Genomic DNA, 27447 nt, shown 5'->3' on the forward strand with positions numbered 1-27447 from the left:
AAGGAGAGCGGTATTAGGCTAATTAAGAAAAGCCATCTCGGAAGAGACCGAACCCAAGAGTGGGCCAAGGAGTGGGCCCTAAGGTATCAAGAATAAAGTGTCACTTCAAATACGTTCAAATACGTGAGACTCCCATCAAGTCAGTGCTTGATGGGCACCCCGAGACCCTGGTGATGTCACCCTATTGCCTCACAAGAGGTGGCTGGCTATAAATGCCCTGAGCGGCGCGCCTGCGGCCAGTCCAGCTGGTGGTATCGAAAGCTCGAGGTCCTAAGGCTGGAAGGAAAGAGAGAGGCGGAGGTGTGCCGAGAGGCACACGCGAAGCCATTGCTGTTGCACCCGAGCCATCGAGGTCCTTCGGTAATGTTCTCAAATCTATAGACATCTATCTGCCTCATCTGTCCTAAGCGCGGTCTTGCCATGTATAACCTACCACAAGCAGATTTGCCATTCTAACGGCAATGTCTGCAATCCATACACAGAACAGTTACCGCTACAGTACTCTAGACAATTGGTTGAACCTAGAAAGCTGATGTCTCTTTGCTGCTGCAATGTTTTCTTCCTGCTCCTATCTGCAGTAGTCCTGCTGGTGTCACGCCAAGCGTCGAGATCCAGACAGCGACACGCAAGGCATCGAGGTCCTGCCGGCGACCCGGGGGGTGCTGAAGACCCCAGGCTGCTGCTAAGTGCCTGGCACCAGGGCAGCCTCCCCCAGACGAAAACCAGCTCCACGTTGCGGCGGCCACAGGCATCATGAGCTGGCGGCCACAGCGGCAGCCAGAGGAGGCCCCCGAGGAGGAGACGTGCCCCATCTGTTTGGAGCGCATGTCCAGCGCGGCTCGCATCGACCCCTGCAGGCACATCTTCTGCCTGGAGTGTGTCCACGTCTGGGCTGCCGAAAGAGACACCTGCCCGCTGTGCCGCGGGCACATCATTGGCATCGTGCGCCTGGCCCGACGACCACGCAGGAGGTTCCAGCGCAACGCACGGCTGGGGCAGCGGCAGCAGCAGCAGCAGCGCCAGACGAGCCCCTCCAGCTACCGCTCCCGCAGCGTCTCGCCCCGGCGCAGGGAGCGCAGCCCCTCCATGGCAGGAGAGCTCGTCAGGAGCTTCTCCTGGCACGCGGGGCAGGTGGGGCGCAGACTGCCAAGGTCCCAGCAGGACGACGACGTCGGGGACACGTCCTGGCTGCATAGGGTCAGGCAGGAGGAGCCGGGGGCCGGAGACCGCACGGGCCGGCAGGCCGGGCCCCCCGCCTGAGCAGGCGGCCGGGCCTCACCTGGGGACGGGCTGGGGGTGGCAGCCACAATTAATTACCCCGGGAATAAATTACAAACTGTTCCACCCTGCAAAGCCTCTGCCTGCACTTATTTCCTGCATCGGTCAGCGGGGGGGGGTGGGGGGGGTGGGGGCTGAACGCAGCCCTCTGCCGCTGCCCGCGTCGCCAATTGGTTTGGGGATGTCTGCTCCTGATGGGGAGCGGCTGCGGGTGGTGGGTCCCCGAGTGAGACCTGGGGGTGAGAAGTCATTTGGGGGATGAGAAGTCGTCATGGGAATGGGAAAGTGTTGGGGGTGGGAGCAGCCACAAAGGTTTAAATTACTCAGTTGTTTTATTGGCCTCGCGTGATAAGAAGACTCAACTCTATCCACAAAATCCTGGCTGATGAAGGAACACGGTGCCCAAAGTAGAACTTAAATAATTTAGCTGAGTTTGTAAAAGATCAAAAGTGCTGAAGCAGTTTGTCCTGGTTCCAGTTAGGACAGAGTTAATTTTCCCTCATAGTAGCTGGTAGGGTGCTATGTTTTGGATTAGGATGAGAAGAGCGCTGATAACACGCTGATGTTTTAATTGTTGCAGAGCAGTGTTTACACCAGGCCAAGGACTTTTCGGCTTCTCGCTGTCCTGCCAGCGAGCAGGCTGGGGGTGCAGCAGGAGCTGGGAGGGGACAGACCCAGGACAGCTGACCCAAACTGGCCAAAGGGGTATTCCATACCATCTGGCGTCATGCTAAACAATACATAGGGGTGGCTGGCTGGGGTGGGGGGCCGGCTGCTCGGGGATAGGCTGGGCATCGGTCAGCGGGTGGTGAGCAATTGCGTTGTGCATCACTTGTTTTCTTACACATTATTATTATTAATACTATTACCATTATCACTATTATTACTATTATTGTTATTATTATATTCCTGTCTTAATAAACTGTCTTTATCTCAACTCACCGGCTTCACTTTCCCGTTTCTCTCCCCCATCCCAGAGAGGGAGGGGGGAGGGTGAGCGAACGGCTGTGTGGTGTTTAGCTGCCAGCCGGGTTAAACCACAACAGGTGACAGGCCTTTAACGACACTCACGACTCAGAAACATTTGCCGATGCAGTCAAACGGTGTCTATTAACGCGAGGCACTGAAGTTAATTGGTATTAAAAATGAGCCAAAACGAAAGGCAAGTATCTGCGTGTCCAGCAGAATGACAGCAATCATCACCATTTGATCAACCTTCCCTGTGAGTTCTATCTGCAAGTTACTTTGAGGTAGCGCTAGAAAGAAGCGGTTGGTCCAGAGCATCCCTGCAAAAAGAAACATCCACGGCTTAAGTACCGTTTACTCTTTTGGTATCCTTTTAAGTACTTTTTACCCGTTTCGGACTCCTGCCTTTTCCCGGCTCACTGATGACAGCATTAGTAGCCCCTCAAGCTACTGTCCTACAGCCTTTCCCATCAGTGAAGAGATAGGAAAAACCCCACTACTTCTTGGAAAAGAAAACCAGCAGGTTTTTGAATAAAAGCATTCTCTGTTGCAGCTAGGTACAACGAAAAGAGTTTATGAAATAATTACGGGACATTCTTGTAGAAAACTTCCTCAAGCTTGGAAGAAAAAAAAACATTTCAGCTAAGTAAAACAGAAAATAACTGGAAGAAGTGAAGTATGGCGGTGTTGGAAAAGTTGCTTCAAAGACTTGTTTAATTAAAAAGAAGGAAAAAAGCAAGTTCCTACTGCAATCCCATCTTTGTCAAACTGATGGCGGGCACCAGTACGATGTGTTCAGCTAACACAGGCTGGAAGTTGTAACTGCAGCTGTGAAGTTTACCCAGTAAAAAGACTCCGCAAAGCATTCTAGCAGTTCCGATGCAATCACTGCTTCCTGAATTTGTGACTCACGGTTAACACGGCAGTACAGGAAGAAGTCTGGCATTCACTGTGCTCTTACGGTAAAGAATCTGCCCTGCGCACACCATCCCAAGCCAGGTATGCGCTCCTAACAGGAAAGGACGATAGGCTGATAAGTCTCAGCAGAGGGAAAAAGACATCAGAGAACTACTTTATAACAGCAGCACGCGGGCTGCAACCAACGTTCTCTTCCTCTCATCATTTTCATTTCTGTGGACTCCAAGAGAATACACTCCCAACATTTTTCAGCTCTGGAGAACAAACAGCCCAACCAATCTCATTCACTGAACTACAAAACTGGTATTTTCGCTATCTAGTCCGGAAAAGGAGGCGCACGTCTCTAACGTACAGTGTAGAGACCTTGTTAATAGGCAAAGTCTGCATAAAATAGGTGGCCACAGCCTGATTTTCTGACGTTCAGGGCCTTGGGTCACACACCACCACAGCATCAGACTTAATGAAGTCACCAATCTATGTGGGCCTCTCGTTACACAGGTCACATGTTATGGACCAACCTCTCAAAGGCCAAAAAACAGCACTGATACTGCCGGGCCAACACACATCTGTAGCATCCCATTTCTGGGTGACAACACAATGAATGTTTCCACAAAGTACTCGATGCAACCTAACTACTGTGTTTGGTGATGCAAAGCAAGCCGTGTCAAAGCAGCGTAGCACCCAGGCACATTCCTGGAAGATGTTTTGCTGCTCACGTTGAAGAAAATAGATAAAAAAATCCTGTGCAGTTTGCACTTCTGAGCTCAAGTACCACAGCTATGCACTACAATTGAAGTGGCATCAAACCTTGTAAGGTTTTGAAGCTTCAGCACTGCCATCCAAAGTCAAGGAGGCTGCATCTATTATCTTGAATTTGCCCCAGCTCAGTCCCCTGAAACAATTCCATAGACACGTACAAGCAACCCTTTTCCCACCCAGATTCTTTGCTTCATCTATTCCACCTCTACCTTGTGTCATATTCTTATTAATCTGCCCCTCAAAAGACTCCCTGGCTCACACAAAGAAGCAACCCAACAAATCCCTGTTCCCAGCCACGTTGCTTTCATGCTTTGGGAAGAGTTAACTGCAACAGCTCTAACTGTGATGCCACCTCACCCCCTCCACCTATGTGAGGTTCTTTGCCTTCTGTCTCCTCCTACGTCTACACCTGCACTAGAACCAGGAAGAATGTGCTTCCTACAATACTCCAAGAGCCTCTTCTGTTTCAGGATGTCATCATTTCAATTCAGGACTGAAAGTATTCCTAGCAAAAACCCAACAGCTAATAGCTAACAGAAGCAGTTGCTGGTGATCAGCTACAAGCAACCTGGAAGTACTGAGGAGTCACAAAAGAGAATTTGCATTACATTTAAGAACAGCATGCAGCTTAGGACCACTGCTTTCACTGACTACACTAAGCCATAAAAAAGAATTGGATTCTTACCTGCCATCACAGCAATTATGGTTTATGTTGCCCCCAAAACACACACGGCAGTACCAGAACTGTGTCAACTAGCTTTAACAGCTTCCCCAGCTATTAAGTACAGTAATTTCTGCTTCCTTTTTTTTCTTGGAGGAATATTCTTTTGTTTCCAGCCTCACTTACTTATTATACACACTGTTAATTAGCAACTATTTCTCCATACTCATAGGGTTATGGAGTCCCTATGACTGGAAAAGACTCTGTACCCTTCAAGATAAGAACAGCATAAAGGCAGCAACTCGCAAGACTGCTCTAGCTTAAAGCAAAGCTTTCCTCATTGCTCTCATCTCCTTTGACTTGAGTACTGTCATCCTTCTACCAGAGCTTTAAAAACTTCATTACCACGAATGAAGGAAGACCAGAGCAATCAGAGAGGGTAGCAGAGGGTATAACTTAAGGAGCTGTTACTAGGATTTTTTTGTTGTTCCTGGTGGACTATTTTTCTCCTTGCCAGCAAGGAGGGAAAACCAGCAAGTTGTTTTCTCCAAGATTTTTTTTTTTTAGGTTTAAGAACACGGATTATGTTGTAGCAATTTCTTCGCTGTAAAGCGTCAGCTGAGAAGTCTAACAGTAAGAAGGGCAAGGGAAAACTGAATGCTGATGCAGAGAGTGCCAGCAGACATCATCCTCATTCCACGGGATGTTTGTAGCTATGGCAGTTGAAGTCTACACTTCCATATGCTTAACATACCCTATTTATAAGCCGATTTTAGCTGACCTAGCATGTATCAGTAGTACAGTTAGAGCCAGCAGCCTGCAGGAAAAAGTGGGCACAGGTGTTTCCATAGCAAGGCCTGTGAGTGTCTCCCATACATACTTCCAGTCTAAGCAAGCACATGAAAGGCTTGGCTTGTCGCTTACCTAAGGAACCAGGAAAACAAGGGGAAGCTAGATTTTGCTTGTGTCCTAATGCCCATATAAAAATAAAGACAGATGAAATACCCTTACTACCTTGTTAAATTCCATAAGCCGGAAGAGAACGTGCTGCACACAGGTACAAGTAAAATCCCTTGCTGGCAGGTTTGCAGAAACAAATTTTTTATTTACACAGGCAAGTCTTATCTTTAAGATAAGACCCCATTTACCTCTTTACATTTCTCGAATATTTACATGACTTCATGGTGCTCCAAGAGAGTGATGAACAAAAAGATTACAGAAACTGTCAAAAGCATAGCAAAAAAAACCCAACCTATCATTGTGCTTTAAAACTTATGAGCTAGAATAATGTAGAAGAAATGTAGTTTTAGCACTTTGGTCCTAACGGTCATGCTCTAGAAGACACTTAAATAGCAGAGGGGATTTCAGAAGTGACCGTATCCAGAGGTTGCCAGTGACAATTCATGAGTGAATCGTAGAGTTCTTCGCTTGTCTCCGTGAATTGTCTGTTCATTTCATCAACATCCAAGTAGAGCTGTGGATCTGAAAATAAAAGCCTGGTAAGTCCAAGTATCAAATCTGAGGCATGCACGCAAAAAAACTTCACGTGAAATGGCTAATAAAATGTATTTTAAGCTAAGTGTAATAAGCTATTAGATCTACTAATTTTAGTGAGGTATTTAGTCCTCTAAAATTTTGAGCCTCACAACTCCAACTTTTGGGAATTTGTATATTAGAAGGCTGGGACTAGAATTGTCTTTCAAGATAAAGACAAAGACAATGTTTAAGATAGTAAAGATAACGTTTACGGATAATCAGCCATGAAACCCTCCCAAGAGTCATTTAATTCACTTCTACGGCAATACACGTTACATAGGATAGTTTCTAAACACTAACACAAAATGCCTCCACGTGAGGAACTTTGCAAACCTTCCAGGACACAAATATGTTTTGTACCGTATTTGTAAGTGCAAGCTGAATCCTCCTTTTGGAATCTGCAACATAAGCTTTTACCTCAGGGTGGAGAACAAAGCTTTTGCATATTACTGAGTTTCTAATATAAAATCTGTTTAGCGGAACCAATACAAAGAACAAAATTCTGTCTTAGACCATTTTCAAATGGGAATGAAGGCACAGGTACAAGAAACCTGCTGCGAAGCATTGACAGTGTCCCGTTTTACTTGATGCGGTCAGTGTATGCTGTATCAGCTTTAAAACCCCAGCTGATTGCAGATCAACCCCACAGAGGTTGGACCTCAGCTGAACTTTCAAGATGTTCTTCATCCAGTAGAGGTTGGCTTGTATTGTTAAAAGGCACAAGGATGGCTAAACTCAAGTGACAATGATAGAACCCTTATTACCGTCAGTAATTAGGTCATCACCGATTGCAGTCATAACTGAAGATTCCTGAAAGACAGAAAAGGCTAAGTTTAATCATAACTCATTTCAGAAAGCATCACAGATTCAAAGTGCTGCAGTCTCAATCCATTCCTTCTTCCTACAACTACAAGGATAGATGGCATTTTATCTATTTATTTTTAGAAGAAAGCCAATATTGCAGTACAGGTTGGAAGGGACTTCCGGAGGTCACAACTAATACATTGACCACGATAAGACCACTTACAACAACTGTTTAATTTGCTTTAAGCAAAGCAAATCAGAAGAACAGGAACAGAAGAAGCGTACGCAATTATGCTGTCAAAACCATTCTTTGGTATGCGTGAACAAATAATGGTGTATAAATCACTAATTCTATGGATTTACTATTTAAGCACTTAAATACAAACACCTCTGAATGGAATCTGCTCTTTTAACTTCACACTAAGCAGAAAGCATGTTTTCAACTTCGGATTCTTTTTGCTGATTCACACAAATCTGTACAACATATTATCTGTGAAATATTTTCTTTACAGCAAGCGTGCACTATCTTTACCTCAAAAACAGCTGGAGCCATTAAAGAATCTCCTAAAGAGCAGTCTCCAACAGCTTGCATGCTGTCATAGGGAGCATAGGAGCTGTAGTTGTAGTCAGCGTAAGCATCGTAACTCCTCTGCGAGTGGTAGTTCTGGTAATCTTGGCAATAATCATTATAGTTGCATGACTGGTACCGCTGCAATTCTGCTTTCAGTCTGAAACATGAGAAGTTGCATACAGTCAGAGAACAAGAGACTGTAAACCCAGTTCTGAACTTAAACAATTTGTCAGCTTACATACTTCAAAGCTTAAAAGGAAGCTTTCCTAAACAGTCACCTAAGTGACAGCTTAAGTCACAGCTCAAAACCTCATTTCTATAGAAGCAAGCATCCTCACCTTTGCCAATACCAGAAGGAATTGTTCTCATGGATTAACTCCAGAGCCTTGACATGGTTACCTGTACACATCAAGTATTTTTAGCGTTGGCATAAGCAAGCTGCTGCTAAGTCTCTGTGCTTTGCTAAAGATTGATTTAAGACCAGAGACATTTATCAAGCACAGCTGCTTTAAAGATGCAGTCTTAACCCTTCTATCTTTTGTTTGGTTAATTACTAGATCTTATTTCCAGAAAGAAGTGAATGGAGTCAGATTATCCATTTCAAAGAAGCATCTGACACCGCCTGTCAGTTTGCCATGTCTACCTCCACCTGCTCAGTTTTTTTGTTTGTTTAAAGTCCATTAAACATTCAACAGCTGCCAACTATACCGCTCAGGTGAAGTCAGTCTTGCTTAACAACACAATCGCGATTCTCCAGCGTGACGCCTTATTATTAGTGGGAGAATTACAAAATACGCTGGTTCTTAAGAAGAAAGGGCCAGCTGATTAGCTTTCACTACTTTCCCTTTCAAGATTTTCTCAGGGGCAGCTTCAGACTAATGACAAGAACCAAGACAAGTGCTATCTGTACTAAAACTGAGGTACACTGCATAAAGAACATTCAGATAACCCAGCTGCATATTCAAAAAAATCCGCTGTTTAGACTTGTCTTCACTGATTCTGTACAGGCAGACCTCCTGTGTTTGCAGTGCCCAGTTTCTCTCACTTGAATTGGGGATGCAGAGAAGTGAGTTCTATGCTTTTGGGGAAGAATACAAGCTGAAGGCATTCTGAAATAGCTTCCAAACTAAGCAAACATGAGGGACAAACTAATCCAATGGCTGGGTATTTCAATGCTAAGAGAGCACGGTACTCAGCCATTCAGAAACGTATTACTGATGTGTATTTTAATACCTACATTTGTTTCAATACTGCAAAGCTACACAAGTTCTAATAAAGAGGTAATCCATTGTCTTGTTACTGTAGTAAACAAACAGAAGATACATCATCTTAGGTCTTCTGCTTCCAACTGCACTCTTCCTACATACAGTTGTGTAGGGAAGGAAAATCTGAAAATACTGTTGACGTTCTTCTGGATAGCCGAAGCAAGAAAACATGTTTGTGGCTTATTCTTGTTTTCAAAATAAAACAATATTAATTTAATCAAAAAATTTTGGCAAAGAAGTTTGGACAGTGCTCTCTTGGAGAAGAGCATTTCCATTCTAAAGCAGAAGGAGGCAACATTTGCAGAATTATGCTAGGTAAACAGAAACAGAAGTGTCATTTTTTACTATTTAACAGAACACACAAGCTAACCTCATGAACATACTGAAATTGTTTATATGAAGTCCTGTTTTGTCAGTATCCTGGATCAGAGTTCATCAAATTTGGTATCAATTCTTTAACCGTTCAGAGACCTGAATTGCCTTAAATAAGTGATAGAACTGAGCCGGTAGAGTAAGAAACCCTCTCAGGAAGTGCTAAGCTTTAAACTCCCCATTGCCCTAAGCTCATGAAAAGCAAAGAATAGCATTCTAAACCTGTTCTAGTAATAACGCCTTTGGCTTTCTCCCTGCGTTCCCATTTTTCCCCCCCACTTCTTTCCTGTCAACCCACTGTAAAACTAGTTATGTGCTTCTCTCAAACTAGAGGGAAAGCTCTAAGAACAAGAACTCCCTAGCATATAAAACCACTTCTTGTCCCTTCTACCTTATGCAGGCCCAAACCTGAAAATATTTACCAATGCATTCAGCTTTGCTACTGTTGAGAAACAAGGCTGGTTGCAATGGCAGCTAAGCCCAAGTTGCGCTGTCTGGCTAGACTTAACAGTTGGATTCCCCCAGCCATCCTGAAGCAGGTTGATGAATCCAGGGAGTCAAAACATAGGACTTCTGCATTTCTGGTTTTGTAGACTGCATCCTGTGTACAGCCACTACAGCAAGGGCCACAGACTTTCCAAAGGCAGAGCTACAAGAATCCGATTATTTAGAATAACTGTATCAATGCACAACTCCTTGGTTACCTTTTAGAAATTCCTATGCTCAGCCGGATTCCTTTTCCCCCCAGACCTGGTGCGTTCTGGCAGTCTTGCAGTGCCCTCATCTGATCACCTTGCTCACCAAATCTGACATAGGCATACCCTCTACTATTTTCAAAAGGGAGAAAACCAATTCTGGTATGCATAACAGTTACAAAGCTAACGAATTCAGTTTCTGTCTTCTACAAAAAACAGAAGATAGCAGCTACTATAGCTTCTATTACTTAAGCAACCTCTCTGGCATGTGCACGTGCACAGAAAAGGCTTTCACCAAATTAAAGGTGCAAAAAAGGAGCAAAAAGCTTATTCCTTGGTAGCATTAAGATGCAACTCACTGAGAGCCAGCAAAACAATACATTTTAAGTGCTCTCTGCGTAAGTAATCAGATTCCATATTTCTGCATATACAGCAGTTAATCAGTTAGCACTAACCCACTCCTTTTGGAGCCACAAACTTTATTGGTCACAAACACCAAGAGCTGGCTGTAATTATCTGAACCAGTATTAACCGGTACCTCTGAACTCTTCAAACAAAAATATCTTTCAGGTGCTCTTAGAAGAACAACATCAATTGCCTGCAACAATTTGATGGCTTTGCTAAACGGAGCACTGAAAAGCACAGTGGTACAGTTTCTTTTGTAGCCTGTTCAGAAATTATAGCCCCGTGCCTACAGCTTCAAATCAGGCCAAGCTTACCAGCCCAACTCTTACAGCTTAAGTTCACTGCACTCGAATGCCTTCAAGACGTGCTTTTAGGAGCCATGGAGAAGAACCCTCTGGTAAGACCACCATTATAAAGTACTGAGTGTTGTTTTACACTTAAAATAGAACTATCTGTTACAGTCATTCATCAGCTTTCCCTAGGCTGCTGCTCTCTCACTACTGAATGTGATCCTGCTCTCAGTTTCCCACTAACTTTTTCCCCCAGCGGTTATGGCCTCTTTTCATCTATGACACTTTTAAGGGACTACACCGTGTTGAAAAATGCTGGTTAACATTTCCTTTTACACAAGGTGCCTCATCGAATTTTCCTGACTAAACCAGACCCCAGAACCTTAACTAGAAGAGGAAGCACACAAACACACACGCCTCCCTGGCCACCATATCTCCCCAAAACATATCTGTTCAGTAACAGACCAACTGTAAGAATACTGCGATTAAAATCAGTATAGCTCTATACACTGCTTTTGTTCGGGATTACTAGCTAATGTCCTTCCCCTTACCCCTTCTGGAATTAATACTGAATTCTGTACTCCAAAACGCGGTTCTTAAGTCATACAAATGACATTTAACAATCAGAATTTTTCCACACAGTGATCCTCAATAAAAACTTCAATCCTCTACTGCAGTCTTTCAACAAATTAAAGGAATACAAAACTGGCTAATAACTGTTCAGTGATTTTTGGACCTTTGTAGCACTAGAGTAACAGCAGTACACTCTGCAGCATAGTTGCAAGTACGTGGGAATAAGATACTCTCTCTCATCTCTTTTTTTCTCTGAAAAGTGTGAGGCCTCTATTTCACCCTACTAAAGATTTTACCACCAACTGTACTGCTAGCATTGAGACACTGCAACTTCTGTGCTTGTATGAGATGCAGGACAGGTTCCTTAAGGTGTCGCAATTTTTTGTCTAAACCTAGTGTTGAGATCAAAAAAGGGATTGCTACTAATTGCGTACGTATCAATAACCAGGACAGAAGACATGCTGCATATAGGAATTAAACTTTTTCTAAAGCTCTAGTACATGAACATATCAAATCCCGCAGATTTTTTCTAGTATGGTTTCAGAGGTCTTACTTGATAGACATAAGCGCACAAGTGAAGACAAAAGATATTCTGTTTACCTGAAGTACATGAAGGTTTGAACTACATTCTAGTCCTGATCTTTCCAGTCAAAACTGTTTAAAAAACAACCCACCAACAGTAAAACAAACAAGAAAACCCCATGCTTCCTCTCTACATAAAACTTTTCACAATTGTGTTTTCTGCCCACCACCTGGCTTTAAAAAGTATACGAACTTCTTTGAAAGATCATGTTTTTAGTCTGAACTCCAAATGAACAACGTGTAGGGCATGTAAAGAACAAGCACGTCATTAATGAAAGCTTTTCTCTAAAAAGGATAAACTTATTCTTGGGGAAAAGTGTGGAAACAGATGTTATCTAGGCAATATTCCTACAGGAAAAACGAATAATTTTGCCACACCTCAAAGGAAAAAATAATTGTGCTTAACAGGTAAGAAAATAAAAAAAATCAGAGCAAACCAAAAAATAAATCACAGAATATGCATCCTCGTTTTAATCATTAAGGATTACCTTTGAGCTCTGCTTTGGTGCTTGGCTTTGCACTTTCACAGGCTACACACTTCGTGGCCTCTGCTTTGTTTTGAACCAAGCAGGTCTCCCAATCCCAGCTTCCTTCAGGCTTCTTGAATTTGTCTAAATCCAGAAATTCTCCAGAAGGAGCAGAAAATGCAGATGCACTGCTACTGGTCACAGGTGTTGGACCCTCTGTGAGACAAACAAGACAGTTAACCATCCTGTTTGAACATGAACTATAAAATGAGCATTAACTTTTAAATCTGATTTGTCAAATCCCACAGAAATGTTCAAAACTACTCCGCAACTCCCCCCCCCGCCCCTGAAAAAAATAAAAGCCACCAAAAACCCACAAAGAAACAAAGAAACAAACAAAAAAACCAGAGTGGAACTCAAAGCTTCCAAACAACACACAACTCTGTTCAGCACACAAGCTTCTGCTGCTGTGGACCACAGTGTAACCTCCATAAAGAGGCCTGACAGGTGCCTTTTAAAAAAAAGGTGCCTTTTAAGAGAGAAGCAGAAGATAACGCTTCAAATTCAAAACCGGAAAGACAAGAATGGCTCTTCCCTTCCACAGCACACGCAGAAAACTTTTATCCTAGTATTACTTGCATCGCTCTTCCTCCTGACAAGTGCAACGTAACCGTGCAATTCACTGCACCATGGTCACAGTAAACCCCTCATTTCCAAAATTCCTCCTTGCAATGGCAAGAGCCTCAGACAAAGATGCCGACTGACCGCTCAGAGGTTGGAAGTCCAAGAGAATCAACTCTGTCTGAAATCCATTATCTTACCTCAGGAAATTTCAGTCTTACCGCACAGGATGAATACAAAAGCCCGGTCTAGTCCATCTTAATTTGTTTCTTCCACGATATATTTGCACAGGTGTTTTTCGATGTAATGGCATGTTAAATGACATTTAGAGTCAAAGTTAGAATTAGAATCGTATTTTAAAAACAATACAACCACGCTCAAAATCAATTACGGTCACACACAATGGGAAACAACCCAGTACTGCCCTGAAGAAGTTACCCAGCGGGTCACTCGCTTTCTTGAAGCCTACCACTGACCTTCATAGGCATCTCTCTGCTTTAGCTTAAGACTAGTTAAGACTACACTGTCTTGAAATCTGGCTTCACATCTCCCCTCAATTACATACAAACGGTGAGTAGAGGCATTTTGGACACATTCTGTAATTTTTTTTACTTATTTTTTGAAAGAGAAAAACGCAGCCATTTTTAACTCTTTCTATGGAGTTCTCATTTTCGCCAGTGAAAAATCACTATGTTGTTTTTAAATTAAGTCACCCACTTCAGCCATCTTCCCTCACCAGCTGCAAAGCCGGGGGTATCTGCATTGATCCAGCTCCGTACTAATACATTTCACAATCAGTTCAATTTATGCGACAGGCTGGAACCTGGGCTGAGACCTCTGAAGTGCCTGTAAACCAATCCTGCAGACAGCCGCTAACCCATCAACCGTACCTGGGAATCGTGTTGCTTAAAATATTCCATATATGCAACGTACTTTTATTCTGTACAAGATTCACAGAGGCTAGGATGGAAACAACAGGAAAAAAAGGACCATACCTGGTTTCTCAGACTGACAGGCTACACATTTGTTATCTTCCGTCTTATTTGGTACAAGGCATATTCCACAGTCCCAAGAGCCTTTCGCCTTCTTAAATTTGTCTCCAAAGCCCAGAGTGGCTGTTGTGTCAGTGCTGCTCGAGGAGGATGTCACTGTCACCGAGCTGTCTGTGACCACTGGTCATGTCAGAGCAGGCATTACTCCCGTTCCAGGTTTTGGTGTCTCACATGCTACACATTTTGTAGCTTCCGGTTTGTTTTGGACAAGACATGTATCACAATCCCACGTTCCAGGTACTGTTTTGAATTTGTCTCCAAAGCCCAGCATCCCTGCTGGGGGCGCTGCTGGCTTTGAGGTGTCGCATTGACTTGAACTTACTGTCTGTTTCATACTCTCAACTGTTGACGCTTTAGTAGCTTGACAAGTTACACATTTGTCCTTTATGTCTTTGTTTTGCAGAAAAGGGTCACATGTATCAGATTGCCAGTACGATGCTTGTTTAGAAGTCTCTTTACCTGCAGAAAAAGTTGTTATTGCAGGCCTAGTATAAACCACTGTGCTTGTTGTAGGTTGTGCAGACGTAGAAGAGCGTGTTTTCAACAATCCAAAGTCTAGGAAGCAAGAAAAAAAAGTCTTCCTGTTAGCGCAGCACCTCACTACATGTAACTAAGTGACTTTACTAGAGGGCAAAAATTTCAACTCAGGTGCCAATGGTTACAACTAGACATTCAGACCGAGCGCAACAGGAAGTCCCCAGAAATCTTATCTAAACGGATGAAATTTCATCTGCTGCACTGGGTCACAACAGAACATTTCGTTAAAGCTTCATTTAACTCTTTGTTTCCAAGCAAGCTTTAAATCAACATTTTCACTGGTCGATACAAGTACAAACAGACAGTAGCTGACTGAAATCTGACAGTCCAACGTGGAATGGAAATAATACAATTTGATTAAGACGCGATGCCCAATCGAATCAAATTTCTAAAGCTCCTCCTTCCGTAGCAGATGACTCAAATCTACTCCAGTAACTGTACAGAAGTTTGTACTCGGAGCAGCAATCCATGCGGTATTTTCCCACAGATGCTGAATATTAATTAAATAATAAAAACTCAAGACAATTGAACAACTGTCTAATTTTCTATAATCTTTTTCAAAATGCATCGGACACAGGACAACTCCTTATTTAAAAGGTGGCAATTTTAACAGAAAAGACAAGCTACTAATACAGAAAGACTAAAGGAAATGCATCTTAAACAGCAGCTCAAGTTGCTTGTAAATCTACATTGAACATAGTTGTTTTGTGGTTTGTTTGTTGGTTTTTTTTTAGTCAAAAATGAAGTCTTTGAACAATGTGAAAAACACACTTTATGAAACTGTTGAAAACAATTGCAATTGCTTAAAAACAAAATTCAGAAAAGGGTTTTTAACGTAAAACACTCCACTTCTGTTTGCAGTTTAAATTTTAATCCACAGGAGCCATTGTAAGCTAAGGCCCAAAGATTCGCAGCTTTCGCCATGTATTTGGAACTGAAGCTCTTTCCTATTCTTTCTTCACCTGGGCTGAAGGTGGGACAGGAGTGTTGAGCTTTACAAACATTTCCTTTTCAATTCCACAAATTGTATTTACTTAAAATGAAACACCGATTATCTGGCTAATTCTCTTAGTACCTCATTTACAATTACATCCTAACACGTAAAGGAGATGCAACCCATCTGCTTTTCATCTTGCAGTTTTACTTCCAGCAACAAACACCACTTAGAATAGAAGGGGGCAGATGCACCCTAACAAACGCAGCGCTTAATGTAATGCTCTCCTACATTCATATTTATAGCAGATACTCTATTAACCATAAGTCGTGTGTTGGTTTTTTTTTAATAAAAAATGCTAGCGTATTTTTTGCAGCATCTTTTTAAAAGGAGTTCATTATCTCTCCAGGATTTTTTAGAACGTCTAAGACGCTTCCTTCCTTTAAGACGTGGGCAGTGGTGAAGGGACCACCAGCAAAATCTTTGACCTCCTCTTTCTGTGTGTTGATGTTGGTTGAGGTGGTGGTGTCTTTTGAAACAAAAGAAAACAAAAACAGCTTTCACAATGTGACCTAGTTAGAGCAGATTATACTCACTTTTGTTAGAAACAAGAATTTCCAGCTTTCATGCTTCTCACATAAGAATCTTCACAAATTCTACTTACTTTGCAATGCTTTATGATTACAAGCAAAACAAAAAGCAACAAAACAAAAAAAAAATATAAAAGCAGATCTGTCACTGGAAAAATACTGCAGAAGTCCAACACTGCCTGGAATTGCTAGCATGCGCAGACAGGACAGATTGAAGATTTAATAAAGAAAAAAAGGAAAATAAGCACTTCAGATCTGAAGTGCTAAAGTTTCAGTTACCTAGGGTAAGAAAGGGCGTCACTGGAGTACCACTGGGTCCAGAAAGTTCTGCCGATTTTACAACGGGAACACTAAATGTAAACCCAATCTGCTATGAACAAGAGAGGTTTTTCAGATTCTCAAGCCACAGGAACTCCAATCGAATGCACACACAAAACCAAATCTGAAAGCTGCTCTTCACATTTGTAGCACGCATGCTGAATGACAAATTATAAGCCAGAAGCCTACATACTTTTCTCCATCAAGGCAGATTCTGCTTTAGTGTTCTGCAACAGCCTACTAAATGCCTAAGAAAAAAAGTCAAGCTCCTTTATTATTTTACTTACAGAAGACGTAGGTAGCACTTCTGCCTCAGTAGATTTCACAACTGGAGATGAAAACGCGAACTCAGGACTGCTAACAGTACTTGTTGGTTGTATCTGTATTTTCAAAAGAATTAAAGGTTTATATTTAAGAGCAACAACTACCTGAATTCACTACCCAACAGAAGTCCCGCAGTGACGTCGAAAAACCTGATGTTTGAGTTATTTTGCAGATAAAAGTAATAATAAAACACAGGGAAGTTTCCAAGTGGGTATAGGACAATATCTTCAAAACCAAATTCCAGAAACTGAGAGGAAAAGCTGGAGATGCTACTTAGGTCTAAATGCACGGAAAAGCAAGCCAGGAAGCTGAAGAACGGCAAACTCAGCCCAATGATACTCCAAGAACTTCAGCAAACACCTCAACATGTTAAAGCAGCTGTCTACTTCAAACCGTACAAAAAATATTTCAAGTACTCTGGAACAGATTAATGTTTATTTTATTGCAATAATATGCCAATTATTGCACCCTAGGCTCATTCTATGTGAGGCTTATATGACCACGTTACCTCTAATTTAATAACTTAAATAAAGTTGTGGTTTAACCATTGCAGGCAACTAAGCACCACACAGCCACTCGCTCACTCCCTCCAAATGGAACAGGGAAAAGAACTGGAAATAAAGAAGTAAAGTTGTTAAATTTGAGGTAGCATTAATGACTCATCGCATGTAATGGCTACCTGGAAAGACAAATGCCATAACCCTGTACATACTCCCCACTCCTTCCCCTTCTTTCCCCCAGCATTTATTGCTGAGCACGATGCTAAATGGTGTGGAATATCCCTTCGGTCCTCTGGGCTCCGCTGTCCTGGCTGAGTGCCCTCCCAGCCTCTTGTGCATCCCCGACCTCCTCGCTGGCAGGGCAGCGTGAGAAACAGAAAAGGACTTCTCACTGTGTAAGCACTGCTCAGCAACAGCTAAAACACCAGTGCCTTACCAACACTGTTTTGCTCACAAATCTGCAACACAGCATCATCTACTACGAAGAAAATTAACTCTACCCCTGCCAAAACCACTATAAATAACGTGGCATAAAGTCCACACCCCCCTTCCCCCGCAGACTTCCACAGCATTTGAAGCAGTTATACAATCACGTTAAATGGGAGTTGGCAGGCTCTAAGACTGAGAGAAGCAGAATCAAAACATTTATGCCTTTTTCCCCAAACTGGCATACAACCCCAATTCATTCAGCTGCGTAGAAACTAATATTTGTTAGTTTCATGAGCACCACAGAAAAAGTCAACTCGCAATAAAGCAGTATACTCATTGTAAACATTATTTATAGCATAAAGATTTACCTTGCCCGCCGCCGTCGCTGCTGCATCTGCCATGCCTGCCGCCTCCGTTGAATTTGCCACGCTTGTCGTTGCCGCTGTTGACCTTGATATGTCCTTTGTCATCAGTAGATATGGCATGCCCGCCGCCATTATTGGATATGTCAAGCCTGAGGGCACTGTTGAACACGTTATGCCCGACGTCGCCGTTGTATATATCATGTCCTCCACCTCCTCCTCTGATAGATCTGTCAAGTCCTCCACCTCTGATGGATCTGTCATGCCCTCCACCTCTGATGGATCTGTCATGCCCTCCACCTCTGATGGATTTGCCATGCCCGTCGCAGCTGCTGGAGTTGCCGTGCTCATTGCTGCTGTTGAAACAGCGCTCGGTGACGCTGAGACAGCGCTACTACCAATGAAACTGGAATTGAACTGAGGCAGCGATGCAGCACTGATGGGTAGGGGTATGTTCGGTAGCACTGGTTCCTCCACTTCCTAAAGTTGCAAATTTTAATTTTTCTTATACAAGACATACTACTTTCTCACCCCATCCCACCCAATTTATTAACAAAATTAAATAGAACAAAAATCCATACAAATTAAGAGAAAGCAAGTTTCCAGAAGAAATCCCGATCTCCCCACCTCTGTCTACCACGTCATTTTAATTTATGGCAGGCCTGCTTCCACATTATACTCTATTCAACAACTGTACAGCAAGAACACTGAAAGTTAACTCAAAACCTGTGCAGAACAGAGACGCACAGATCACATTTTTTTTCTTTCTTTTCTATACTTTAGTCATCAAAGCTCTGGAGAAGCATCATCCTTTCTAACTACCCTCGCATGGCCTCAATTAAGAGTACACTCTCAAGACAAGTGAGAAAGTGTTCCTCTTGCAAAATTAGGCAGGATAGCTGCCAAAGTTTCTAAAGTCATTACAGCAGTGAACGTGGAAAAAGGTAATGTATAAAGGAGCAGGTAGGTTCAACAACCAAACTAAACACAAAAAGCACCAAAGAAAGTCAGACTAGCAGCACTGAAGATTGTGTTCTGGTAAATACAGTCTATACCATGTATCAGGATGCAAATATAAAAATCAGAAAACAGCCTCTTAACAACTTCAATTTTCATCCCTGCCACTTACTTTATTCGATTACTAAGATTGGATGAGTTATGTTTTAAATGGCATAGGAAATCTGACCAAAATTTGTACAGTACTATCATGATCTACTTAGAAATGACTAGGCAGGGATGTAAGTTGGTACTACTGATATTCAGTGCATCCTGTAGCTTACATCTGTTTCACAGTTTTGATTTGAAAAGTTTATGGAACTTTTGATATTTGGACCATTATTTTATTTGCGTTACAGGAATAAACAACAGTGTTTACGATTTCTTTATATTGCATCATCCAGAAGTCCCATTTAATGATTTGAAACTTAAATTAACTTAAATACTTAATATTAACTTAATATTAATTAAATACTTAATGTTAACGTAAATACTTAAATTAACTTACAGGCAGCTTATATAACATCCAATAAAAGAAAAAATAATCTGAATATTCATGGTCATAGTTTTATGGAATAGATTTTTCCTATTAAAATGAGAAAAAAACTCTCTCACAATGAGTTTGGTGAGTATCAAAAACTGAGTCATCGTTAGCAGACATGCAGAATGCTCTCTTCTACTACTCTTTTTCACACTCTTGGCCTGTATCTTTCTGTACGACTTAAATATGAAACCAAAAATTAAGCTTTTTTTTTCTTTTTATACTTGGCACTCGTTTCAAGTATCATTCCTGTAGAAAAACTATACACACCTTCACCAAAACTTCTCTTCTTAGGACTCATTCATTCAATTGCTAACGAGAAATGTTATAGTTTGAAGAATCTCCAAGGTAAGAGAATTAAAAATTTCAAAATTACATAAGCAAAGTTCAGGTATTCAAACACAGGAAATCAATTGGAGCCTGCTCTGAAACCCACAAGAAAACAAAAACAATGCAAAAATAAAGCGGTATTGTTATAATTTACTATGATGCAATAAAACTGACACACTTAGCTAGTTACTTCAGTAAGCTCAGTGACAGCAATTAATTTAAGAGTCACTTACCTGTTCTTGTACAGCTCTTGATAAATAGTGTATTCCTCTTTCCCTTCTCATTTTGCCGCCTCCGCTACTCACTCCTGAAGACAGACCACTGGACGCAGCAGTACTGAATTTGTAGCTGGTCACATTGCTAGCACACGACAGTACAGAAGTTGGGGGAAACAAGAGAAAAAAAAATTACCAGCCAAATTTTTTTTTCAAGATATTAGAGCTGTTATTAGTCCTAGAATTGAAACCTGCTGATCAGAAAAAAACTAAAGCTGTCTCACAAGTTGCTAAACGCTGGTAAATACTTGATGTTCTAAATAGGAAAAACTTTATTAACAGCAGCAATGAAAAGGACATACATAAGTGCACCGTTCACATGGGAACAATGACTAAGCCAGAAGACCTGAAATAGAAGAGCTGATTTAGATTGTTATTTTCCAGTGCTTCCTTTAAATAGGACTGGTTCTCTGATTCTGCGATGCACGTGTATCTTTTGCAGGGATATAAAAGAACAGCTCACAAAAATACAGAAAGAGTGCACATATGCACACATACACATGGGAAACACTGCCAACAGCTCTGATAGAATAGGGACGCCTTAGACTTGTGTGGCAAGGTAATATGGCCTAAGCTTCAGAAGCAGCTCTGGCTTTCGTGTGGCCATCAGCAGGAACAGCAGAGGTGTTTGGGTATGCCAACATTCCAGAAGTCTTTTCAGACATGAATACAGATCCCTTTTGTAAGGCATACAAAGGCGTTTTTCTGGTACTTAAAAAAGCCTAGCTCAAAACCAGAAAGATATCCTAATCCAAGAGCAAATGGGGAAAAAATAACCCAAACCAGAAGTGGAATAGGGAATAACTCTAACAAAAGTACTATGGCAAGAAAATGAAGTATGCCTGGAAAAACCGTGACATCAAAGCTTATCTTGCAGCCAATCAGTCAGTCAGTACAAAAGTGCATTAGATCGCACTGGAAGACACCAGGTCAAACTCCCACAATACTGAGGAGGAGAACTGGTCTAAACTTGTCAAATACTTGACAACAGCCTGCTTAGCACTGTAACTGCATAGAGGAAGACAGATCCCTAAGGCAGATGCTCAGACTTTTCTCTAATCCAAACTGTCAATCCATTAGAATTCTGAAAAAAGTCTTACATCAAAATAGATCTTCATTCAGACAACTATCGCTTGCCCCTAACAGCCCATATTCCTCTTTCTGTTAACACCTGTGAGCTTCAAGGGGGCAAAGACAGTTGTCAGCCTTCAAGCAAGTCTAATCTACAATTGGACTCAGGATATAAAATATATATATATATACACACACACGCATAGATATATAGCATTGGTGGGCCAGAGATTTACTGAGTATTCCAACTCAACTGTCCAAAGGGACTCTTGCCAGCAGATCAGTGTGGTGCTCCTGCTCCAGAACATGGCACCCAACAGAGACCAGCATCACAAAAAACACTACCACCACTACCTACTCTACAAACAAAAGGTAGGGCACTGCAATAAACTTTGTGAACGAAATCAAAAGCAGTGTGAGTTTGCTCTATCTCCTTCCTAAATGGAGAAGTAGAAAGGAGTTCTAACAAAGACAATTTAGAACAGTTTGAAAAAAACATAATTAAAACCCAGCACCTGATTGCACCTGTACCAGAACCTTAAAGCCAGTCGCTTCCACCCCTAAAAAGGTGGTTGTTGTGAAGTCCAACTTTTAGATGCCAAAACAAAGTGTTGAGTTCTTTCTGCAAGCCAAAGAATGCCCATGGTCACATAAGAATTGCTTGGCAGATGAGCATAGAGTCAACAAAATTCCCTGCTACTGTTCTTTGAAAAGAGCGACCCCCTAAAAACCGAGTGCAAAGTCTCTTAACTCAAGCATTATTACCCAAAACACCATTTGCCCAGAAGGAAAAGCCATCAATATTATCTGGAGGATAACTCATTTGACCTAAACCAAGAAAGCAGTATAACACAAAGCAGTCTCCTCAAGAAGAAATTCAATTAATTCTGCTGGATTTTTTTTATTTTAGAGATGAGTTAGCATTTGGCCTCAAATGATTCTAAAGAACACATGGTCTTCATGTGAACTCAAAGCAGACAATTAACTTCATCATGAAAGGAGTATTAAAAAAAAGAATAATAAATCATAAATCTTCCTCCATGTTTTTGCTTAAAAAATAAAGAAAAAAACACATCAATAAACATCCTCCTGAACTGTAACTCACTTCCCCTACTTCACCTTCTAAAGAATACTTCAGAAAGAATCATCCCATTAGGACAGAGCTTTCAAACTGCAAGCAATTAAATAGCTAAAACTAATAGCTTTTCCCCTAGGGAACATTAGGAGGGACAAATTATTTTGTTATAAGTAAACTGAGTTATAAACCATGAAATATCTGTCAAAGCAAAATTTGTAACGCTACAGATTTAGTTAAACTACAAAATGAGCCATATTTCCTGTAGAAGGAAAAAATTAGGCCTCCAATAGCAAAGATCCTTTCTGTGGATACAGCATTATAACGTGCCTCGTTTCCCATCTTCGTATCCTACTCAGAAGATAAACTTGGGATAAAAAGTGGTGTATCAGTACTTTTATTCTTGCTCATCTTCCTTCCTTTCATAAAAACAACAATTTTCTCAAAGTTATATTGATCTTCAAACACAATCCAGACTTTGCAGCTCCCTCAAAATACAAAATTTTCATTGGATTTCCCATTCCTTTTACTGAGAACTGTCACCACCTTTCAGGTGCAGACCGTACTGAAAAAGGAGATTTCTTTCTTCCTTCAAGTAAGTTTTAAATTAATAGATGTCATACCTTTCAGATGGTTCTGCTCGCTGTTCTGCAGGCAAAGTCTTCTCTCTCATCCCCTGCAAGTTAAGTTTAGTTCAAGACTTAGCTGAATATGTACAGAATACACAAAGTACCAACAACCACTTCATGTGGTTTTTTGTGGTTTTTATTTTATTTATTTATTTTTAATTTTATAGCCCTGAATACACCTCACCTACTTAACGTTGTTCCCTAATTCAGCATTGTGGGTACAGTTCAGTTAAATTTTGGGGCTAAAGTAAGCATCACTGCTTCACTCAGCATTGAGGACAAACTGATAGAACACTAAATCAAATTTGTCAAATCCTCTAACAAAGAAAGTAATTACTTTAAACAAAATGACAAAAATTGTGTGTGTGGGGGAGAGTTTTCATCAAAACTTGTGTTTGCCAACCCCGTAAAAGGGACATACTTTTCTGTTTTCTGTCATTTATCAACAAACAAGAAAAAAAAAAACCTCTACCCCCCTAAAAACTAAGCAGTTGCTGCTACATTCATTTTAGAACTTTACCAAATGGAGATTGTGCTGGCTAAACAATACAGAGATTGAAAGAGTTAAAAGCAATAAGCAACCAGTATTACTGTCCACTTTGATTTCCAGCCTAAGAAGCCCATACACTTAACACGTGGTCATTTGTACACTCAGACTGATACTGGAAACACAGATGTTTTCGCAGAAAGAGATGCCCATTTAATTTTATGGAAAATTTATCAGACTCCATCTACTCCAAAGCAATCAAAACCGATAACTCAGCACATTGTCAGAACTCTCACTTGGAGCACATAGCTCACCTGGAATAGTTTACACAGAACACGAGCATGTTTCATCAGTGACAGCTTTGTGTACATGAGAATATAAAAGGAAAACATTTCTGTCTTTTAATATTCTTTCACTGAGAACAGGATGACTCAATAGCACATCATGACATCGTGAAAACAACCACAAGACACTGAGTGTTCCAAAAACAGAATTAAATCCATAAAAGCTCAATCTATTTCACAATGGTTCCCACTGCCTTAAAGCTCGCCTCAAACATACTATCAGTACTTTTTGCAAAGATAGGATAACAATTGGTTTGAGAAACATTCCAAGACTGGAAAAAAAAAACAGGCACATAAGGACTCAAAAATGTACTCACTTGGAACTTTGTGTCTCCTCTCTGGCAAATTTTGCTGGACTGAGTAGTTGAAGTCGGTGATGGTTCAGAATACCGCGTATAACGCAACTGACGGTTTACTGTTGGTGTCACAAGTCTCTTAACAGGTGGAGGCTGGAATGCATTCTGGGATTCCAGCTTTGAAAGGGAAACAGCAATCAATTTATCCTTATGTCCACCCAAATTAATTCCAATATTTATTGATGAAAACAAATTACAGAACTATAAACCTCCCCCCATCGGTCTTGGCACTCAGTGAATACAATTTGAAAATTCTGAAGACCGTTCAACTTGTAGAGGGAAATCACCAGAAAACCAGTAACGAAATCCATAAAGCTATATATAAGTAGCCAAAGTCTGACTGAATTCCGTTTCAAAATTTGGCAGTCAGCTTCATAGACAAAATAATTCATGCTACCATAATTAAAATAATCCATGTTCCTAGAATATGCTCCTATCTTTTCCTCTGCCCACACTGTGATTTTTTTTTTTTAGTAGCTTAATTCATTAATTTAACATTTGAAGTGTTAAGCAACTAATTATACAGGCTTCTGGGCTTCACATCCCCTACATTTTCCCCCTTCAAAGTTACACAAACAATAGAACACACTCAAAAAAACCAACTTGTCAGTCTTACAATAATCTCATTCATTAAAATATGATCCAATGCTTTACATGTGCATTAGATGCACTTCACGTAGTGGGTTTGACTTCCCTTTTCAAAGCATTTTCACAGACCAGAGTTAATTTTTAACACAGACCACTGCGTGTTCTGCAAAACTGACTTAACTGAACTGTCAGACAGAAAACAAACCCTAAAGGCTACAAGATTTACCGATGGCTCCGCCTGCGGTCTTAAGGATCAGAAAATACAGTCTTAGGAAGCATGCTATTGTTCAAATCAATACCAACAGGAAATTTTTGTTTACGCTGCAGCTTTAATTTCACAGTATCTCCCAGCTCTTAGTAATAGAATTCACACTCTCTCTAAAGTATATAAAAATACATCTTTCTAAAAAATATTACATTCAGTTTGAAACCTTGAATAAGACATGTTTTATGTAAGTTCACAAATCTACTTCGAGTGAACGATGGTTCATTGCTGGTTTTAAAGGTAAAAAAGAAAAATATTAATTCCCCCAGTTAGGCATTCAATACACCAAGAGCTATTCTGCCTGGTACAGCTCCTTGAAATAAGAAAAATACCACATCACTGCTACCCACTGCAGAAGTTTAGCCTGAGTGCACAAGTGTTCCGTCAACCGCATGTTCACTTTAGCAGGAAAACACACGATCGTCTCCTCAGCAAATAATTGCTTCTCATCACGGGCTACCCTTCTCCCGCCACCATTATGAATTCTAGTATTATGAATAGACAATCTATCTCCTTTCACCCACTGACAGCTGCGTGCAACATTCATTTAGTGGCTGACAATTTCAGGCTCTCTGTTGCAAATCTGGCAGATCTTTCTTAATGCCTTATCACAGGTGTATTGCTATAATATAACTGAGAATTCACACCAGATTTGGTTTTAGTTATTTGGATAATATTTATGATATACTTCACTTCTCCATGCCCTTGTAATTTGGCAGATGGTGAAAAGATGGTCCAGGAAATCTGAGATGTTTGTAAACTCTGAAGTGATTGTAAACTTAATTATACATCCATCCAGTCAAGGAATTAGCACAGAAACTTCTTGAGACACTGTCCCTTTGCTCATTAGAACAGAAGATGAAAAGTTTGCACATCTTGTTATTTCCTTCAGTCACCTGATCTTCAAGTGGTCATTTAAGGGTTTTGCAATTTAATAAGCCCAAGAATACCCCTAACTAAAGTCATCAAAAAAAGATGACTAGTTTTCATTTTTTAAAGAAAATGAAAGGAAATCATGCTTTACCACAGCATTATCACCAGTTCTGTGCTACCTCCAAATAGGAATTTAGGAGCGTTAAGATTTATAGCGTCAGAAAAGAAAAAGAAAAAAAAAAACCTCTACCCCCCTAAAAACTAAGCAGTTGCTGCTACATTCATTTTAGAACTTTACCAAATGGAGATTGTGCTGGCTAAACAATACAGAGATTGAAAGAGTTAAAAGCAATAAGCAACCAGTATTACTGTCCACTTTGATTTCCAGCCTAAGAAGCCCATACACTTAACAAGTGGTCATTTGTACACTCAGACTGATACTGGAAACACAGATGTTTTCGCAGAAAGAGATGCCCATTTAATTTTATGGAAAATTTATCAGACTCCAACGATGGTTCATCGCTGGTTTTAAAGGTAAAAATGAAAAATATTAATTCCCCCAGTTAGGCATTTAATACACCAAGAGCTATTCTGCCTGGTACAGTTTTGCAATTTAATGATACCCCTAACTAAAGTCATCAAAAAAAGATGACTAGTTTTCATTTTTTAAACAAAATGAAAGGAAATCATGCTTTACCACAGCATTCTCACCAGTTCTGTGCTACCTCCAAATAGGAATTTAGGAGCGTAAGATTTATAGCGTCGGAAATTAACAATTTTCCTCCTCTTTACTTTGAATGGTGATAAAAAGCAGAAAAATTAGTTTTCTGTGCCCGAATGAACACGGAAGTCTGTACAAAGTCTATATGACCACTCAAGCAGTATTTTTCTATTTGTGATCATTTCTTCAAGAGAAAACTTGCCTCAAGAGGAATTTTAATATGCAGCTTCACCCCAAGTTGGGGGACAAGATAAAACGACTTGGTGTGTTCTAGAGCTGTTGCTCTCAACTTACAAAGATAACATAATTCTTAACCTGAGTAATCTTCACAGCCCATCATCTACTGTGGATACATGCCAATATTAACTTGATTTGATGTCTATGTTGTCACTGAGGTTTGAGAAAATTTTTCTAATAGTGATAAAGCATTGAAAAAGTTATCTACCTCAGCTTAAGACATTATTGGTTCTTACCTTTCTTCGTTTGGACTGGAAGTCAGTAATATCCGGTTTATCTATGTCCGGAGGCTGAGGGAAAAAACAAAGCATAAATATTAGAGGGCAATTTTTTTCTCCTGAGAGAGAGGGTTCCCTGCAACAAAAATGTGGGGGTTCATGGTCAACTTACACAACACAGCGGCAAAAGAGATGTCATTCTTTTAGCATCCTGTTGAAAAAACAGCGCAATAAATTAAACCGGCCACAACGTAAGGAAGAATAGTTTTATCTTTATCCTTTGATGGCACATTTACTAAGTTTTATAAACACATGAAGCAAAAACAGATTAAAAGAAGTGCTATTTACCAACAAAGGGCTTGACAGCTTCTCCACTGCCTCCAAGATGCACCACGCTGAGGTACTCAAGGTAGCGTGGGACCGCACAGTTTCTTCTCTAGCTTTCGCTCTCTTTTGTGCCTGAAAAATTAGCATTTTAAGTGTTACAATGGTCAATTCTCAGCTAAGGAGGCATGTTTTTTACGTCCCAAGGCTACACTGATGATACAATCAATATATTCTGATGACAGAGAAACATGCAGTCACTGGGAGTTCAAGCCATAAAGAAGAGAATACGTTCGGAGTTTAATGAA

At 40.9% G+C, this 27447-nt stretch overlaps 1 protein-coding gene across 1 annotated transcript; it reads right to left on the reverse strand.

Moving 5' to 3' along the window:
* Positions 1 to 18: 18 nt before the first annotated feature.
* On the reverse strand, positions 19 to 27447 carry LOC310890842 (nuclear pore complex protein Nup153-like; the record flags this gene model as incomplete). Its single annotated transcript, XM_083853159.1, has 8 exons — positions 27164 to 27447; positions 26988 to 27026; positions 26834 to 26887; positions 23875 to 24030; positions 22721 to 22773; positions 19910 to 20036; positions 17816 to 18289; positions 19 to 78 (listed from the first exon to the last, which is right to left on the reverse strand). Exons 1-8 carry the CDS (start codon positions 27287 to 27289, stop codon positions 19 to 21), a joined length of 1089 nt encoding a protein of 362 aa, XP_083709285.1. The 5' UTR covers positions 27290 to 27447.

This window comes from Anser anser, assembly GCF_964211835.1.
Source record: "Anser anser genome assembly, contig: HAP1_SCAFFOLD_103, whole genome shotgun sequence".
Lineage (NCBI taxonomy): Eukaryota > Metazoa > Chordata > Aves > Anseriformes > Anatidae > Anser > Anser anser.